We start from the raw sequence: 19,672 nt of genomic DNA on the forward strand, positions 1-19,672 counted from the left end.
CTTTTCAGAAGAAGGCATGTGCATTTGTATATGCACACCTGTGTGTGTGTGTCTGTGTGCGTGTGTGTGCGCGCACGGGGATTGTGACCAGAAACAAAGGCGGATACTTAACCGACCGAGCCATCCGGGTACCTAGAATTTTCACATCTCTTAGTTGATTCTTACAACACCCCTGTAAGGTAAGGAGGGAAGCATTATCTCCATTTAATGAGTGAAAAACCCGATACCCAGGAGTCCCATGAAGACTTGCCTCGAGTCACAGAGTTATTAATTACTGAAAGATTTGTGAGTCTCAAAACTAGAAAATTAGCAGATCTGCAACAGCCCCGACAGATAGGTGTTTGCACGAAGATTTCGCATCTGTTTTGGCTCATCATCTCCATGGAAATGAGACGTTCATCAAGCATCAACATTTGGTTTGAGGATAACCCAAATGACCCAAGTCCTACCACAAAATTTTTCGGAGACTTGTAAAAATTTTGCTCTAAATACTGGGTGGATGTAATAATGTTAAGACAATTTTTTTTTTCATTTTTTAAGCTACTAGAGGAAACAGATGTTCAAGTGAATTTGCTAGGAAGCTGTGTCATCACATGAAAGTTAATTAAAAAGTTAACATAAATAATTAACTCTTTTCCACATACCATATGCTGTATATGCACACAGGCATATGCACAGATACGTTTTGTATTCCCAGTTGGATTTTAAGTCCCTTGAAAGTAGTGACCTTTCTCACATCATGTGTAGGATGCTTCCCAGCTCATATTTGGGTCCTCATTTAAAGAAAATGTATGCAAGGGTAGGGGGCAGGTAATGAATCTATTGAAAAGATGGTCTAGAAACCCAAGGAAGGACACATTGATTGATAATCTCATTTAAAATGCATGGGGGAGTATGGTTTTTGAAGTGTTTCTTGTGATTAACATTAGCTACCCATCCCCTCAGATCTGTAGGACTCTCTCCGGTCAGCTGAATGTATGTGTTCCCATATATAAGTCATCTGTCTGCATAGACTAGAGATGGGTGTAACAAAGCAGGCCTGGATTCCCCCCACAACAGTCTCATAGTTGAGGCTTTTCACTAACCCCCTTGGTAATTATGTCCCTTAGCCTGTGGAGGCTGATTCTTCTTGCCTCACTTGGAGGACACCATTGCTTTGAAGATCAAAGAAGAGCACCTCAGGTAGAGTGGAACTGAGAGCTGCCCGTGTCATCTCTGATGCAGAAACTAGGCTTCACTCCAGCTTAGGTGCCCATTAGTGGATGGTTCTGCATGAACTGACGAAGAGCATCCATTGAAGCGATTTTAAACCAGCATCTCTTTAGGAAGGAGAAGGAGAGGCTGGTGGCAAGGTGGGATGGCTCAGATAAAAACAGATCGGGAAGGGGGGGACCAACTCTAATTCTTTGACCTCTGGCTTTTCCCTATCAGTCATGCGCAGACTCCACTTCCTTCCCTCTGCTTAGAGTCTAGGTGCCCAACTTTACAGAATTTCTTTATCAGTGAAGTACTTTCATCTCCTTCCATTCCCACATGGAACGTTCCAGGACCTCTCTGGGAAAACTGTCCTGGATAAATGCAAAGATCTGCCTCATCCGTGTTGTCATCTGAATGCTGCTGCTGAATACTGGAAGAATTAAAAAAAAAAAATTGCCTGACACTGTGGACAGAAGCCACGACCGACTGATGGCCCCAAACCTCATTTGAGTCCCAAACAACCGAGAGCCATCTTTCCTGTTTCCTGTACGCACTGCTGCTTGGTGCCTTCCCCCCTTCACAGCTCTTTGCCCTCTCTGTTTGGCTCTGGAATTTCCATCAGTTCTGTCCTGGCTTTCCACAGAGAAAGCTCCCTTCTCAGAGAAGCCAGCACAGGGAAATTCCTGCAAAGTTCTTCCCCAAGTCTTGAAGATAAGCTGTGTCTCTATCTATCTCCCCTCTATTCCTCCTATCACACAAAGAATGTACTTATGTCCCTTCCTTTGTATCTAAAGATAATTCCTTTGTCAGTGTTCTGGTGAACTTCTCCAGAACTTTGTCCTTTCAACAGTCCTTTCCCCATGACGTGTCATCAACCCCATTCCTCTTTCTCCCATGATTCATTCCCATCAGCACCAAACAGAGGCAGGTTCACAGAAATCGAAGTTTCTCCCAGATGTCCAAACTGCACACAAACCTAAATCGGCGTCTCCGTCCAATGATTAACATATTTACTTTCTGCCCTTTGCAGCTAAACTTCTAGAAGGGTTATCTACACCTGTGGTCTTCCCCTTCCCATCCTCCATTTTCAGTTACTCACACGCCTATCTGGCTTTCTTCTCTTTATTCTTTCCTCATCCTGATGGTGTATACCAGCGTGTAATGTGTATTTCATAAATCCTGGCTGATGAGTCAGACTTGCTCCACCCCACCTTTCCACCATCTTTAGCCAAGTTCATCAAAGGCTTCACTGTTGCTAAATCCCATAAATGTTCATCGTTCCAGACATTTATACCATAAATGTTCCATACATTTATTCCATACATACCATACATTTATTCTATAAATGTTCCTTATTCCATATGTTTATTCACAGCATATGACACTGTTCTCACTATGTCTCCTGATCTCATTTTTTTGTCTGTGACAGTTTTATTCGGATATAATTCACACACCATAAAATTCGCCTTTTTGAAAATGTACAATTCAGTGGTTTTTAGTATATTTACAGAGTTGTGCAACACTAACCACTATCTAATTCGAGAACATTTATATCACTTAAAAAACAAAACAAAACAAAATAAAAAACACGTTCTGGGAGAAAGCCCCATCATCCCCAATTCCTTTCCTTCACCCAGTCCCTACTACCTACTTTTTATTAAAGCTATTCTGGACATTTTATGTAAATGAAATTAGTCAATGAGGTCTTTGGTGACTATCTTCTTTCACATAGGATGATATTTTCAAGTTTCATCACATTGTAGCATACATCAGTACATCATTCCTTTTTATGGCTGAATAGTATTCCATTGTACCATCTTTGTTTATCCATTCATCTACTGAAGGATGTTTGGATGGTTTTCACTTTGGGACTACTATAAATAATGCTGCTGTGCATGTTTGCATACAAGTGTTTGTGTGGGATGTATTTTCATTTTTCTTGGTATATTCATAAGGATAGAATTGCCGGGTCATCTGGTAGCTCTTCAAAATGCTTAATATTTTGAAAAACTGCCAAACTGATTTCCAAAGCAGTTATCCGACTTAAATTGTTCCCACCAGCGATGAATGAGGGTTCCATCTTCTCTACATCTTTGTTGGACTTCTTCTTAAGTCTTTTTAAATTTTAGCCATTCTAGATCTGTCATTGTGGTTTTGATTCAGATTTTTCCCATGGCTTCTGGTAACTATCTTTCCATGAGATTATTGGCCCTTTCTGTATCTTCTTTGGAAATAAACCTCTATTTAGATCTTTTGCTCATTTTTAAATTATGTTGTCTTTTTGCTGTTGTTGTAGTTCTTTTTTTATTCTGCATATAAGTCCTTTATAAGAGGTATGATTTGGAAATATCTCCTATTCTCTGGGCTGCCTTTCCATTTTCTTGATATTGTCCTTGAAGAAAATATTTTAATATGTTACAAAGTCTAGTTGATCTGTTTATTCTCTTTTCATTTATGTTTTGGTGTTATATCTATGAAAAGTTTGTCTAATTCAAAATCATGAAATTTTAATGCTAAGTTTGCTTCTAAGAATTTTTTATTTTTATATATAATATTTAAGTCTCTGAGCCAGTTTAGGTTAATTTTTCTGTGTAGTGTGGTGACAGGTTCACATTCACTCTTTTCCACAGGGAAACCCAGCTGTTCCAGCACCATTTGTTGAAAAGACTATTCTGTGTCTGTCCGTTGGTCTGGGCAGTCTTATCAAATATCAACTAACCACAAATTTAAGGATATATTTCTAGATTATCAGATCGATTTCAGTGATCTATAGGCCTCTGCTTAGGCCAGTACCACATTGCCTGAATGCTCTATCTTCATTGTAAGTTATGGAATCCAGAAGTGCGAGTCTTCTAAATTTGTCCTTTTTTGAGATTTTTCTTTTTTTTTACTCTTCTAGGTTTCTTATATTTTCCTATGAATTTTAAGATTAGCTTTTTTTCTGCAAAAAAAAAGGTGGTATTTGAAATTTTGATAGAGAATACATTGAATCTGCATTTTAGTTTGGGGAGTAATGCCGTGTTCACAGTATTAAGTCTGCCGATTGGTGACCATGGGGTATAGTTCTGTTAATTTATAGGTCTTTTTTAATTCCTTCACTTTAAAAGTTTTCATTTATTTGAAAGAGAAAGAGCAGGAGTTGGGGAGGCAGATGGAGAAAGAGAAGCAGACTCCCCGCTGAGCAAGGAACCCCGTGCAGGATCCAATCCCAGGTTATTCACCGTATAGTACATAATGAGTTTTCAATTACATTGAAAATGCAATATGTGCCCTCCCTAATAGCCATCACCAGGCTAACTCATCTCCACTCCCTTCTAAACCCTCGGATTGTTTCCCAGAGTCCATAGTCTCTTATGGTTCATCTCCCCCTCCGGTTTCCCCCCCTCTTCATTTTTCCCTTCCTTCTCCGAATGTCCTCATGCTATTCCTTATGCTCTACAAATAAGTGAAACCGTATGAAAATTGACTTTCTCTGTTTGACTTATTTCACTATAATCCCCTCCAGTTCCATCCATGCAAATGTTGGGTATTCATTCTTTCTGATCCTTTCTGATGGCATATACGGACCACATCTTCTTTATCCATTCGTCTGTTGAAGGGCATCTCAGCTCCTTCCACAGTTTGGCTATTGTGGACATTGCTGCTATGAACATTGGGGTGCATGTGGGCCTTCATTTCACTACATCTGTATCTTTGGGGTAAATACCCAGTAGTGCAATTGCTGGATCGTGGGGTAGCTCTATTTTTCACTTTTTGAGAAATGTCCACACTGTTTTCCAAAGTGGGTGTACCAACTCGCATTCCCACCAACAGTGTAAGAGGGTTCCCCTTTCTCTACAACTTCTCCAAAATTTGTTGTTTCTTGCCTTGTCAATTTTTGCTGTTCTAACTGTTGTAAGGTGGTATCTCAGTGTGGTTTTAATTTGAATTTCCCTGATGGCTAATTTTCTTTTTGAATTGTTCACTGCTAATGTGGAATACAACTGAATTTTGCATATTAATCTTGTATCTTATAAACTTGCTGACCTCACTTATTCATTCTAATTATTTTGGATTTTCTATGTGAATAATCCTATCATCTACAAATAGAAAGTTTCATATTACTCCTAATCTAGATGACTTTTGTTTCTTTTTCTTAACTGAATGTCCTGATTAGGATCTTTTGGAAAAAGTCAAAATTAAATGGTGAGAATGGGCATTGTTGGCTTATTTCTAATCTTAAGATTCCAAACTTTCATCATTAAATATGATGGTAACTATGGGTTTTTCATAAATGCCCTCTATCAGGTTGAGGAAGTTCCCTTCTGTTCATAGTTTGTTGAGTTGGGCTGTTATGAAAGAGTATTGGGTTTTGTCAAGTGCTTTTTATATGTGTATTGAGATGACTCTCTGGGTTTTGTCCTTTATTAATGTAGTATATTACATCAATTGATTTTTAGATGATAACATAACCTTGTATTTCTGGAATATTTGAGTTAGGTCAAATAAAGACAAGTCCTATGAATGGGATACTCCAGGGAACTGCCAGGCAGATCAAATAGTAATACTTCTTTGGTAAAGAGGCTTTTAGGAGACCTCTAACCTCTGTCCCTGCTAGGCTGCTGGTTTCACAGCTACCATAATTGTGAGGCTGGTGGTTTTCATGGCTGCTCTTTGGGAGGAAGGAGAGAGACTGGAAATGCCACTAAGCTACTCATTGTTCTGAGGTTCAGCTGATTTTCTTCAATAAACACTCTCAGGTTATTGCCAGCTTTTGATTAATTTCTGGAATTCTGAAAAAAGTTGATCTTGACAAATTTTCTCCGGTGTTGTCCTTGCTTTGATGGAGAAGTAGATTTTCAGAAGTCCTTACACTGACATTCTTATCTCTCTGCTATTCTTATGATATGTGAAGAAATATTCTTCTTAATAGGTCTGACCTATAATGACTGTTTTTATTTTTAGGGTTATCTATGAGACTCTTGTTTTATCATCTCCTTGGATGTCTTGATCCAATGCTATATGGCTTCCTTCAGTGTTTCAGTGCTAGCAGCTCTGTATTTATAACTCTTTGAGCCCAAATATTCCTTGTGAACTACACACACACAGATGAGCTTCTGTCAGTATCTCTTGGAGGACCTACAGGCAACTCAAACCTAATTTGTCCCAAAATAAATATATCATTAGCCTTTTCCTCCTACCTCTTACCTGTCCATAACCCAGGATGATGCATATACTATGTATGTGGCCAAGGAAATCAACAGTCACACTTGACAATAACCTTTTCCAACCCATCCAGACCATCAAATGAGCATTTTATCTGATCATCCCATCTTTCTGCTTCTTGACAATGTCATTCCTCCTTTTTTGACTCCCTGTTGCATATAGAATTGCATCTGAGTGCATTAGTGGTGTCCACATGAATGTCGGGATTTGGATTCTCTCCTCCCCAGCATCATCTCTCCTCATGCTCCCAGCCATCTTGAGTTTCCTTTCCCATAATTAACACTATCTTTTGTTCGTGCTGCTCCAAGAGAAATTCCTGTGTGCTTTTATTATTCTCACATTTTTTTCTTTCCTGTTTCTGCAAAATTGGGTCCAGCTGCTTGCCACTCAGTGATGTTAGCGCACGAAGCCTTACAGCACAGCTGCAGCCTCAGCAACCTTAACTGACCCATTATTCTAACTGTACTCACCAGTGCATCTGCACCCAGCTCAACTGACCAGGGCTGTCACAGCCAACGTTGCCCGCACTTTTCCAGTCCACCTTCTCGGTATGTCCTTGACAGATCTCATCAGCAAGCTCTCTCGTTTCCCCTCAGACTATGCCAAGGGGTTGGTCCCAGCCATCATTTTAACTCTGGAAGAGAGAGTTGCTTTCTTGCTTTTTCTTACTTCTTCTCTTCTTAAGTGGAATTCTCTCTCCCAGTCACTTCTACCAGCAAAGGGATCAAATGGATGGGTTTACTAGCTAAAATTTATAGCTGGTCTGTGAAATCCTGTCCGTAAGCCAGGATGATTGCTAGAGTTAACTGTGTGAGTGGATGTAAAAAGCCCAAACTTGGAATCTTGTTAATGGTTGCTGCTCAGGAGACGGCAGCTCCGTTTCTTGTCACTGTTGTGATTACCCACCTGTAACCTCTGCTGAGAGATTTCAGCCCCATAATCCTTGGTTTCTTCATCCTAATCCTTAACTTCCTCTGACTGTTCCTTTTAGGTTCTGAGCAAGCAGGCTGCTTGTATCTGGATCTGGCAGATCCCGAAATCTCTGCTTGGCTTTGTCAGACAAGTTCAGGCATGTACAGACATGTCCACGAGTTTCTCAGAAGGTTGACTTTGCCAAAGCCATAACACCATTCCCCCTCCCTTCCCACCGGGTCCTCTGCTCCAAGCTGTTGGCCATAAGTTTGTGCTTTCGAAACGTCCTTATTTACACAGAGTCTGTGCCTCTGATTTACCCAGTGTCCAGCTGCTGACACTTATCTTGAAATTTCTAAGTGCAAGACTGCAATCAAAGCGTCAGGGTACAGAAACGAACAAATAAAGATGTTTGGGGACTGCCTGCTTTTCTCATGCGATTTGCACATTTTTCTTGGCTTGCATAATCCGAGGTGGCTGGGACGATGGGCCCCTTCATTCCTTGGCCCAGTGGTACAGCACATGGCAATGTTACAAATACAGGAGCTGGACATGCAGGAGGGGCCTCACCCCTGCTAGGAAAGCGTCCACCTCTGTGCCTCCCAGACAGCGTTGACGCATTCAGACAAGCTGGACAAAGAACGTACAGTCTACATTCCCTGGCCTTTGAAGGGAAGATGTTGCAATGTACAGGCAATTGGAGTGTTTGCCTAATTCATCAAAACATTCACATTTGCTAGTAATACAATGCATCTATGATGAGAAAGACCCAGGGGGAGCTCTGTGGATTTAGGGTAAAATGGCTCATGTTTCCTAATTTCTACCATTCGGCTAAGCTTTGAAGCAGCTCTCCCTTCATTCATGAAAGTGTTATAGTGTTGTTTAAAATGCATGGCTTTGGAACCACATGCATCTGTGGCTCAAACTTGCTGGCTGTGGGATCTTGGGCAATGTACCCTTTCTAAAGCCTCTGCTCTCATCTGGCAAGTAAGGGTTGGATAGTAAAATGAAACTCTTAGCGCTTTTATGAGGCTACTTCGAGATGATGCATAATGCTTAGCAGGGTAATAGTGCTATAAATGAACTTTTATCATTCACTTACTTTTTCAGCGCCTACCATGTGCCAAGCACTCTGCTGGGCATTTACCATTTCTTTCATCTTGGAGTTGGTTGAACATTTGAATGGGAGTCCGGAGATAGGCAGAAGCAAATTTTGAAAGAGGCAAAGAAGTCTTGAGTTTAGCTGAGTTATCACCTCTGACTGATTAACCTCCATGGTCTTGGACAGGAGACATCTCTCTAAACTGCAGTTCCTTCAGTTGTCAAGCAGAGTAAATCTTCCTATTCCAAAGAGCAAATGGAAAGATCTAATGATTATTATGGTCATTATAATAGTGAGCATTCACATAGAGCTTGTTAGTTTCCTAGCACTTTCCAAGTATTTTAAATTTACTGCTTTATTTAATCTCTACAACCTCTCTGGGAAGAATTTTTACACAAATTTTGCAAATGAAGCCACCAAGGGGTAGAGAATTTAAATGACCTGCCTGCAGCTAGCCATCAGAAACCAGCGAGTCTCACTTCGGGGGCCTGTTCCCTCCGCATCACACTTTGTGTTTGGTGGACTATAGAACCCTGTAGAAATAGGGAGATTTATTATGACCACTCTGGAAAACTCTACCTAATGAACTATGTTTTGTTCTGATGGTTGTAGGATCCAACTAAAGGACCTGAAGCAACACTTCCACCATGTATTTTCCACTGAGCATTTTATTGTGAATCTCAAACATGTAGAAAAGTTGAAAGATTTTTACAGTCAACACAGATTATACCTACCATCTGGATTTGACAATTACTATTTTACTGAACTTGCCTCACTGCCCATCTAGCCATCTCCAGACTTCCCTCCCTCTATCAATCATCCATCCTATTTGTGACTCATTTCAAAATAAGCTGTGGTCATCCCCATACAACACCGAAAACTCCAGCATGCATACCATGAATTGGAATTTAATATACCTTATGATTTTTTCCCCCCATATGCAGTCTTAGTCCCCATATCCAGCATGAAGGTTGGGCAACCTCAGAAAATAATTAAACACACATTGAGCCAGGCGAGGAGTGTCTACTTTTAATATGATGGCTTTATTCTTCCTGCTGCTGTTGATTTTCACACTTGATTTTTCAATACTCAGAGCCCGTCTGCCATTCAGCTGCTTTCTTCCCTGCTCAGACCTTCCATTTTCATCCCAGACATAATGACTCCTGCTCAGTTTTTCCCACTCCCACCCTCACCCTCTTGTGCCCAAATCCAGCCACAGCTCACTGTCTGCCAGACCTCCATATATCCAGTGGCATTCCAGTGTTGCCACAGAGCTCCACGTGGTATTTAAGTCTCTGTCTGACCCAGCCAATTATTACAATAACACCTTATATTTAGTTGGTGCTGGCTCATTATTTCATTCAGTAAGTATTTACCAAGAGCACATTTAACCAGGTGACCAGGAGACGGGGAGGCCACGGACGGGTGGGGAGCATGGAGCAACCAAAGAATCAAACCCATCAGAACATATTTATTGCATGACCTCTGTGTACATGGCATTGCCATCCAGGAGTTGACGGTCAAGTTGAAGGAAAGAAGGAAAGGCCCAGGAGTCCACCAGAGGCCAGCTACAGAGAGAAGTGGGGGTAAAGTTCAATGTAGTCATGTAGTAGATCTGTTGGTGTGCATGTCTGCCAAAGCGATGTAGGATAAGGCTGCTCCTAGGATTCGACTGGGATTTCTGGAGAGAAGTGAAGCTGTAAATAGATATCAGATAGACCCAGGACCGGGCACGTGGGGAGCGATTGAAGAGGGCTTTTTTGAAAGGAGGAAAGAATTATACGGGGCAGTTATCAGAATGTCTTAGGATGTGTGGAGGGATTGAATGACACAGTGAAAACGTACAGTGGAAGGGATTGTCACCTGGATGGATTCTGTGGAATTGTAAAGATGGTTGTACTGCAAAGTGGAGACCTTTTCCAGGACTGTCAGAACTTAGATTGTTGGGCAGCATGCTAGGTGCCCCAAAAGACAGAGGCTGGTGGTAGCATTCTGCTTAATTGATGAAAAAACCAGAAACGGGAGTTCAAGAGAGGAGGGGGTGCCTGTAAAGGGACCGATGGGAAATTGAACAGGGAGAAGCCGACAATCACAAAGACCCAAAGAACCATGTGTAGCAAGTCCAAGAAGTTTTACAGAAAAAGACAAGCTGGTCCTGATGCCGCTGCCTTCTAGGTGTAAGAATTAGAGTTTGATGAACCCCAGTTTTCTTTGTTATAAAAGTAGGATCAAATTTACCCTCAGGGGACAATGTGTGGGTTGAATGAGATGCTACGTGATAAAGGTTCGGCACAGCACCTGTTGCAGAGAACTTACTTATAATTTTAGTTTCTCTCTCAAATGTGGGTCCTCTCATATACTTGAAGGTTATAGAATTGTGAGGCTGTCACAGAACCCGGACTGTTTCAGAAGTTCTAGAAGCACAGGTACAGCACTGCTGTCGAGCACACATGGGTGAATTTTTTTTAAGACTTTTTTTTGGGGGGGGAATTAATTTTTAAAGTTGCTTTCCCTTAGCAAATGAAAGGAAGAAAGAAAAGAAAAGAAGAAGAAAGAAAGAAGGAGGCATCATTTCATCAAGCCCAAGCACACAGCTTGGAGAGTAGAGCATAGATGGGATTTTGGCTCACACTATACTTATCTTCTCAGCCATGACAGCCCTGCCCATGTTTCCAAGTAACATTATTCTGGGCGGGGAGAAGTCAGACAACCTTGATACACCAGAAAAGAGTTAATAGGTCCCATCAAAGAAGCCATTCAGGGACTGAGAAACCTTCTCCCTGGGTGGCTGCAAAGTGGAAGGAAGGTGTTAGAAGAACCCCAGTGCCCTTGCCAACTCTAAGATCTGGAGGCTCTGACTCTATCCCATGGTAACATGACTTTCCCCATATCACCCTACCATTGGTGTGTAAGTAGGGCCGCAGTAAAGCTGATAACCCGGGTTTTCTTCTGCATTTGGAATTCCACTTTCAGGCATCTACTTGTTAACTCTCTGCAGATGGCAGGAGATGCCCTACGGTGGGTTCACAAACAGGCCCACTCACTCCCGGTACTCTGTGCTGTCCGCACGCCCTTCCCTTACTTCCCCAGCCCCCACTTTTATGTTGAATGATGACGAATCCACTTGGGGAGGGATTCTCGGTATTTCGAAGGACACTATTGTGTGATGATGCTCTCAGACTCGTGCTTCCAGACACTCTGCATTCTCAGACGTCTTCCAAATGCTCAGGTCCGCCTGTGTCTTCCCCCAGAGTGAGGAGGAGGGTTATTTACCCCCATTCTGTGCCATGTTTCATCTCCTGGGTACCACGATGCCCTCTTTGTACCTTTGTGTCCCACAAAACCTTTGAATAAAAGCTCCTTCAACTTCAGTACCTGGACCATGCCAGCCACATCATAGGCACCCAGCTGTTCTCCCCATTCCCCTTTTCCTCTTTCTCTGCAGCCTTCCCCAACTCCACCCCCTCCAACCAGTACAAACTACACATATAAATAAACACACACCCGGCCAGCTCTCCAGACATGTATGAATCCCAGTGTCAGCCTCAGTTTGGGCTCACATTGCTGTGTAGTAAATCTATCATGAGTATTTGTGAAGTCCTCACAGGATGTCCAACTGAATAGAGTTCTTGGGACACATTTTAAATGGAAAAGTCAGTGGACCCTGCTGTGCAGAAGTGCAGTCAAATAAGGACAGGTTTACTTTTAAAACACAACTTTGACACTTTTTTTTTTGTTTTATAAAATAAAACAGTCTCATTTTAAACAGATTTAAAAATTCAGACCAACAAATAAAAGAGAGAAATAAAAATAATGACTGAAAAATTACACTATCCAGACAAATTATCTGCTGAATTTTGATTTGTTTCATTGCAGGAATTTTCCTAATTTATTTAAGTAGGTTTGAAGGTTTATAAATACAACCATTGCTAATATTTTGCTATTTTAAACTATAAACATTCGTAGAATCATATCTTTGAGGAGATCCCTGATCATTACCTTAGAATAAATTTCCAGAAGTGAAATCAGTAACAGAGATCCCCACAGGAGATCATTTGGCACGTCATGCCAGCTGCAACTTCAAATTTTTTTTTTAAGATTTTATTTATTTGGCAGACAGAGATCACAAGTAGGCAGAGAGAGCAGGGAAGCAGGCTCCCCACTGAGCAAAGAACCTGATGCGGGGCTCGATCCCAGGACCCTGAGATCATGACCTGAGCTGAAGGCAGAGACTTTAACCCACTGAGCCAGCCAGGCGCTCCTCAACTTCAAATTTATCCCAAATCCCAGCACTGCCCACCAATTTCACTTCCACTGCTCTACTCTGTCTCCTCTTACACCATCACCTTAGACCCCCTCCCTGAATCCCCTGCCCTTGACCAGCTCCCCTTATACCACTGCCCTAGATCACCTCCCTGAAGCTACCATCCTAGTCTACCTCCTGCCTCAATCACTCCTATTGCTTGGCCATTGGTTTCCCTCTTTGTACAATGACTCCTTGAGGATTTTTTTTTTCCAGCGATTTTATTTGACAGGGAGAGATCACAAGTAGGCAGAGAGGCAGACAGAGGGAGAGAGGAAGGGAAGCACGGTCCCCGCCTAGCAGAGAGCCCGATGTGGGGCTCTCAATCCCAGGACCCCGGGATCTTGACCCAAGCCGAAGGCAGAGGCTTCGACCCACTGAGCCACCCAGGTGCCCCAAGATGAGAAATCTTTTAAAACTAAAGTCAGATGCTGATCTATTAGTCTACTCCTAGAATACTTAGACTTGAACCCCCATCTTGGCCGTACAAATCTTCGTAATGCTATGTGATCTAGTCCCCGAGCTGTGCCTGTGGCTTCCTCCTCCCCGTTGCACATCCCGCCCCGCCCCCTGCACAGTTCAGGCTGGCTCTACTGGCCCTCCCCCTTTCCATTCCCTCAATGAAACACACTCATTCCTGCCTCAGGACTTTCTCAGTGGCTTCTCCTCCTCCAGAACACTCTTCATCCAGATCTCTAACAAGCCCCTTCATAACTCATTCTAAAATAGTTCAAGTCCCATCACTCTCCCCACCCCATACACTTAACCCTGTCAATACCCTGCTTTAGTTTTACCATCGTATAAATACCTTTATGATATACACATACTTTTCTGTCGCTGCTTACTGGAATGTATGCTTCATGAGTCCTTTATCACTGCACTCCAAAAAGCCGGAAAAATCCCTACATTAGTAGATGCTTAATAAATAAATACCAGTTGAAGGCATGTGTGAAAGAATGAAGGTATTAATTATTCTATTAAAGCATACGCATAACAACAAACCTTGGGATGCCTATTGACAAATTGACCTTTGGAAAAGCATAACTTCCCATTAGCAGAGAATTAAAGAAAATAGTTTTTAACTTGACTTGCCCAGGTTATTTTCATGTTTATTTTCTTAATATCCCTTGGGAAAAAAAGATCTAAAAAAAATGATGTTCATTAAGAAAAAATTCATTGGGTGTTTCATCTGGTTACAACCTTCCATAAAAAATGACTCAAAATAAGTGTGATATAAAACTCTCAGAAGAATAAACAGATTTCTTTTTCCTCATAACCGAGCTTCCTTCCGTATGTACTTAACTGTGTGTATAGAGGGGGCAAATAAAAGACGATAAAAGTCAAAGTAGGTAAAATTCAAAAGGCAGTTATATGGTATATGAGAAAAAGTCTTGATCTCTGGAATCAGACCTATGTGAATTCATATTCTAGAACCATGACTTAGGGAGCCAAAGGGGACATTTTTTAATGCCTCACTGAGACTCAGCACCCTCATCTGTAACATGGAGATAATCGTTACTTCCCTTCCTGAGGTACAGTTAGGACTAAGTAAAAACCAGACAGGGCATTTTACCGAGCACATCTAGAACAGGGTCTAATGTGCTCAGTAAATGAAAGCTATTTTTATCTACTCTTGTCATATTGGTGACTTCAGCTGTTCCTTCGGAAACCTTGCAGAGAAAGGGTATTGTGGGACACAAGGACTGTCCTTCAGTGTGTTAGGAACCATTTTTGTGGAGGAAGGGGTTTCCTATGAAAGAAAATTACAGCTTCACAGACCCTGGTCAATAAAGGAACTCGGCCTCAACAGCTCGAACAGTCCAGCAAATCACAAAACTCCTCATGAAGCAGGTCACACCTGACATCCTCAAGGAGAGGCTGGAGGGCAGGCACATTATTACTGTTATATTACTAATGGACTCTGGAGACTATGCCCCCTGAGCTCTTCCTGATATTTGAAGTTTCTTTTTCAGTGTCCGTCTGTTTTGCTTATCCATGATAGATATATTTATATACATACATATTTATATATGTATGTATATAAATATATCTATCATGGATATGTATCTATCATACATATATTTATATATGTATGTATATATAAATATGTATGTATATAAATACATATATATATTTAATTTTATTTAATCATTTGACAGAAACAGCACAAGCAGGGGGAGCGGCAGGCAGAGGGAGAAGCAGACTCGTTGACGAGCAACAAGTCTGACGTGGGGCTCGATCATGAACTGAACCAAAGGCCAATGGTTAACTGACTGAGCCACCCAGGTGTCCCTGCGACAGAAATTTAAAGGAAGAATTTTCCTATGGCCACTCAGAGCATGCCTCTTAAAGGATCTTCTCCATTGATGAAGATACATAGAAACTTGGCCTTGAAAGAAATTATGCTTATGAAAGAAAAGGAGTTTCAGCATTCTTCCTAAATACCTCAGCAGTTGGCCGCAAGTGTGCAAATGCCAGTGTTCTGTGAAAATTCTTCTTTCCTAATATAATCGCAGCTCCCAAGCTCGTTGGCTGCCAGCACATTACAATAAGAATAAAATCATTTCTTTTATTTTGGTACTCACTCAGGAAACCCAACCCATTGGCCTCTTCTGTCTTCCTCTTTTAACTCCTTCCCATCTTAAGTTGTGAAGTCTGGACTAAGAAGCTCGTAGGTTGGAGACTCGAGGGAAGTAGAGGGCTTACCGGTATTTGCCCAAGAAACTATATGGTTTTGCATTTTATCCAAATGGCTTGCACGTACGTCCTGTGATAGAACATCCCCAGGGTTTACCCAGCCTTCTTCGCCAAAACACGCAGTAGAAGAGAAGGAGATGGTTCCAGTCCCTAGATTGCCCTTGCTTACTCAGTGCCCTTGACCATGTTGCTCTCCCTAAATCTGCAAGCATCATAATTAAGATGGCAGGGTGTGACTCATATTGACCTGGGTCCAAATCCTGGCTTGGCCACTCACTCCTTGCATGATTTTCCTAACCTTTCAGGGCCCAGGTTTTTTCAGCCCTAAAATGACTATTGCTGTACTTGTCAGTTCCTCATAGAAGTGTCATGACCAGTAACTGCAGTACCATAACGTCCAGTGCCAAACCCAGGACCTAGCACAGTCTAAGAGCTCAGTAAATGTTCTATTATTATGATAGATAAATGCGTGCTAGTCCTGGAGAAGCCTTACGCATACCAGCTGGTGTCCTCAATTGTGCATCACTAGTCGAGTCCTGGAGGTGACATTGCTATTCTTCTGCCCACCCCCCTACTCCAGGAATATTTATTCATTTAACAGTGGGTCACCAGAGTGCAGTCCTGAGTCATGCACCATCCAAGCTGTTGGGAGACACTGATCCCCAGACAGATATTCCTTCCTTCCACAATTCTGTCCATTCTCAGGTCATCTTGGATTCTTCCCTCTCTGACAGCCCTCCCCTGGCCACTAAGTTACTGAATTCTATTGGTTCTGTTGCCTTAATATTTCTCCATACCAGCCCCCTGCCCTGGCTCCTCTCATGGTCACCAGCCCTTCATTATGCTTCATTCTCCTCTTGCCTGTGTCCCCACAGCAGCGTCTTCACCATTCTCCTTGGGGCTGGCCTCACGCTCCTGCCAGCTACTCTCCTTAATCAGTCGCAAGTGTCTTGCTCAAACCCCATGCTGCTCAGAACAAAACTCAAAACAAAACAAAACAAAAATGAAAAAAAACTTCTGTGGCATTTCATAGGAGGTCTTTGATCTTTTGACTCTGTTTGACCTCCAGGCTGATTTTTGGCCCCTTTCCTACAAGGGCAGGCTCCGACCACACAAAGCAACGAAAACAGCCTGATTGTGCATTTGCTACTTTATGTTCTGTGCTTCTGTGCCTTTTCAAATACAGTGTCCCCTTTTCAGAAGGCTCTTCCCCCTTGCCTACTGGGAAAACTCACTCTTTAATATTTATTTCAAATGTCACTGCCACTGGGACCCGTTCTCATAGTGTCGGTCACTTCATCTTGGGGGCTCTATCTATACCTTGAACCTTGGCTTCTCTTAATGAGTCATTAGTTATCAACTCAAACGTCACTGCCTCATGGCAGGCTTTGTTGCCCACTCCCTACCCCCAAACCACGACTTTCTACACCAGATCATTTCTCCTAGGGTTTGCTGCTGTTTACAAATATAGTTCACTGAGTCTTATAAACAAGATTTTGTAGAGTAACCACACAATTATATAATTATAAAATAATCAACAATGTTTCTCACACTAAAATATGGGCAGAAATCCTGTGTTTTATTTCTCATGCAAAAACAAAACAAATTCCTCATCATCACAAGGAAATACTGGTGTAAGAGCATGCTAACTATTCGAACCTTAAAATTCTCATATTTATCCCTATGTGAAGCCATATCAGGAAGAAGTCACATCTCTGGACCATATTCTTTGGGGCCCCTAATGAGTTGTCTTTTTGAAACTGTGATTTAGCACTATTCTCTTGGTGTTCATCCTGTCTGCTGCTAGTATAAAAACCAGATGTTTGCAGAACATTTTTTGGACTCTTGATCAAAGTGCTGGTGCAAACATCTTCCAATGTATTGCTCAGTGTCTTTTGTAACAGGTTTATCTCAGAAGTCAAATCCGGGACAACATGTATATTTATCTACGTTTTCTTCTGCTAGATGCCAAGAGTAGATACCCATCATGTTTCTCTCTTTACTTGGGCTTCCAGGAAACTCATTACTTAATTTGGCACCCAACTCTTCTAACTTTACTCCACCAAGATTTCTTTTTTTACAGTTTACTTCTATTTTCTCTCTTCCCATTATTGACTCCCCTTTTTCTTTTCCAGCCTCTGGTATATGCCTTTTTCTACCCCTGGTTATAAGATCTGTGACAGGGAAGTGCGTGCTAAAAGAAGCATGCCTGTTCGAGTCACAGGACACTGAGTTTCAAGCTCAGCTCTCTCTGTTGCTAGACGTATAACTTTAATTGCCTCTCCCCTCAGTTGTCCCAACTTAAAAACCACAAAAATAATGGCATCTAGTTGTGATTCTTTTAGGAATATCATATGTTATATAGATATATATTTATATATACATACATGAGCATTCCTACCGCAGTGCTCATAATTTAAGAGGGACTTTTAAAAAAATTATGTTTGTGCCTCCTCAAAACCTATTAGAACATGGAGAATAAAGGTATGTACAGATAAATGATAAAGGGGGAAATAACAAAGGCAATAGGATTGCCCACGGTCAGCTGTGTAACAGATAAGAATTTGACCTTGGATGAGTTCATAGGAAAGATCAGTCACTGGGCTTTAAAGGATACATAGGATATACACACATGAAGAACAGAAAGAGGGTGGTCTGCCTGGTGGTACTTGAAGGGAAAGGAGTAGAATGAGAAAGCCCAAAGGAGGAGGACTTCACAGCACGTTTATTAACAAAAACACCAAAGTAGGTACTACAGTGATAAATTTTTTTTTTTTAAAATCAGAAAGCTCCTACTTCTACAGTGGAGGGTCACTTAATCTGCAATGAAAAAGGTAATTTCTTAGAATATTAAAGGGAAAAACAAAGGCGATATTTGGAGCAATCCTCTCCCTCCTCAAATTTTAAAGAATTGAAAATACAGAAAATGTAAAGGGAGGAGCTTTAGAAAGCTCCAAAGATTATCCATCCACCTTCAGAATCCAAGAAAGAGATTTCTGGAACCATGGAACAGAGGAGCGAGATTGAGTGCTCTGCATCACGTAGGGCTGTACATCCGAAGAAGAGAAGGGAAAGGTCGAAGCCTCATAACAAGATAGGGATGGAATGTGGACCCAAGTTCCTGCATTCTGCCTCCCTGTCCACCTTGGGACTCCCACTTTGTCCGTTCACCAGGTCCTCTCCATCTCTGGGTCCCTGCCTTGCACCTACTCCATCTGGGCATGGGAAGGACAAGTTTGTCTAAAAGCAAAATCTTTTTCTCTTCTAAGTTCTGGATCTTGATCCACTTCAGTGCCAAAATTTATGGTGATCAATGAGACCAAAAAGGTCTGCGTCATGTTCCGAGCACGTTCCTTACTCGTTTGTATGGCTAGATATGAAGTACCAGAAGAAAGTGTGTTTTGAGAGTCTGTTGTGAGGTTGCCAACTGAGTGTTTGGGTTTAGATGGATCACACGCAACACTTTCAAATGGTTTTCGGCTCAGTGTCCAAACATTTGGTTTCTTATCTCCACTAATTCCAAATTTTATAAAGTTGCTGAAAGTTTATTGTGGATAAATTCATACATGCCTGAAAAAGATGCAGCCGAAGTAGGTTTTCACTCATTGGGTGGGGCTGGAGCATGCCTTCCAAAGCAAAACGTGTAAGTACAATGAAAAGAAAGACTTCTGCCCTGGCAATAACAGTTTTTCAAGAATCTAGAAAGGATAGAAGAGATGATGTATTCTGGAGATGAGTAATAGTTTAATAGACAGCTGCTTTCTAGTGGAGTGTGTTGAGAATCCTGAAGCTACACTCTTGGCAGACCACGAGGGAGGATCACGGTATTTTGGTGATGTCTGCCCAGAACATGGAAGCAGCCCCAGGTTGGACATGTGCCATTTCTGATCTGACCCTAATGCAATCCTTTCCTAATGTCAGAGAGTGAAAATGACTGGACAGTTGGTATCCAGGTGCAGAAGCCAGGTTTCCTGACTTCACTTACATGGTTTGATAGAGAAGTGACTCTACCTGCCTAGCAGTTCCCCCCATGTGTTTTATTCTTAAAGGCAAACAACCAAACCCAAACTATTAATGAATTAAGGTTTCCTTCCATTCCAGAAGAAATGTCCCAGATGGGTCCCTAAATCCTTATGTGGCCTTGTCCCAGCATCTCAGCTGTAGCCACACTGTACGGGAAGAACTCGTGGATTCCTCATAAATGTTCTCACGTTAGAAGGCAAAGCCGAGCCCTTCCTGCCTTTCCTTAATTGATA

General features: G+C 41.8%; 1 protein-coding gene across 1 annotated transcript in view; it reads right to left on the reverse strand.

The window, feature by feature from the left end:
• Positions 1-18,754, reverse strand: part of LOC116872821 (synaptotagmin-like protein 5) — a 31,133-nt gene extending 12,379 nt beyond the window's left edge. The window contains 1 exon segment of the mRNA XM_032866347.1: positions 18,627-18,754. Coding sequence (XP_032722238.1) covers positions 18,627-18,754 — 128 coding nt within the window.
• Positions 18,755-19,672: the final 918 nt, after the last annotated feature.

Source organism: Lontra canadensis, unplaced genomic scaffold (genome assembly GCF_010015895.1).
Source record: "Lontra canadensis isolate GAN:19392208 unplaced genomic scaffold, GSC_riverotter_1.0 scaffold30, whole genome shotgun sequence".
NCBI lineage: Eukaryota > Metazoa > Chordata > Mammalia > Carnivora > Mustelidae > Lontra > Lontra canadensis.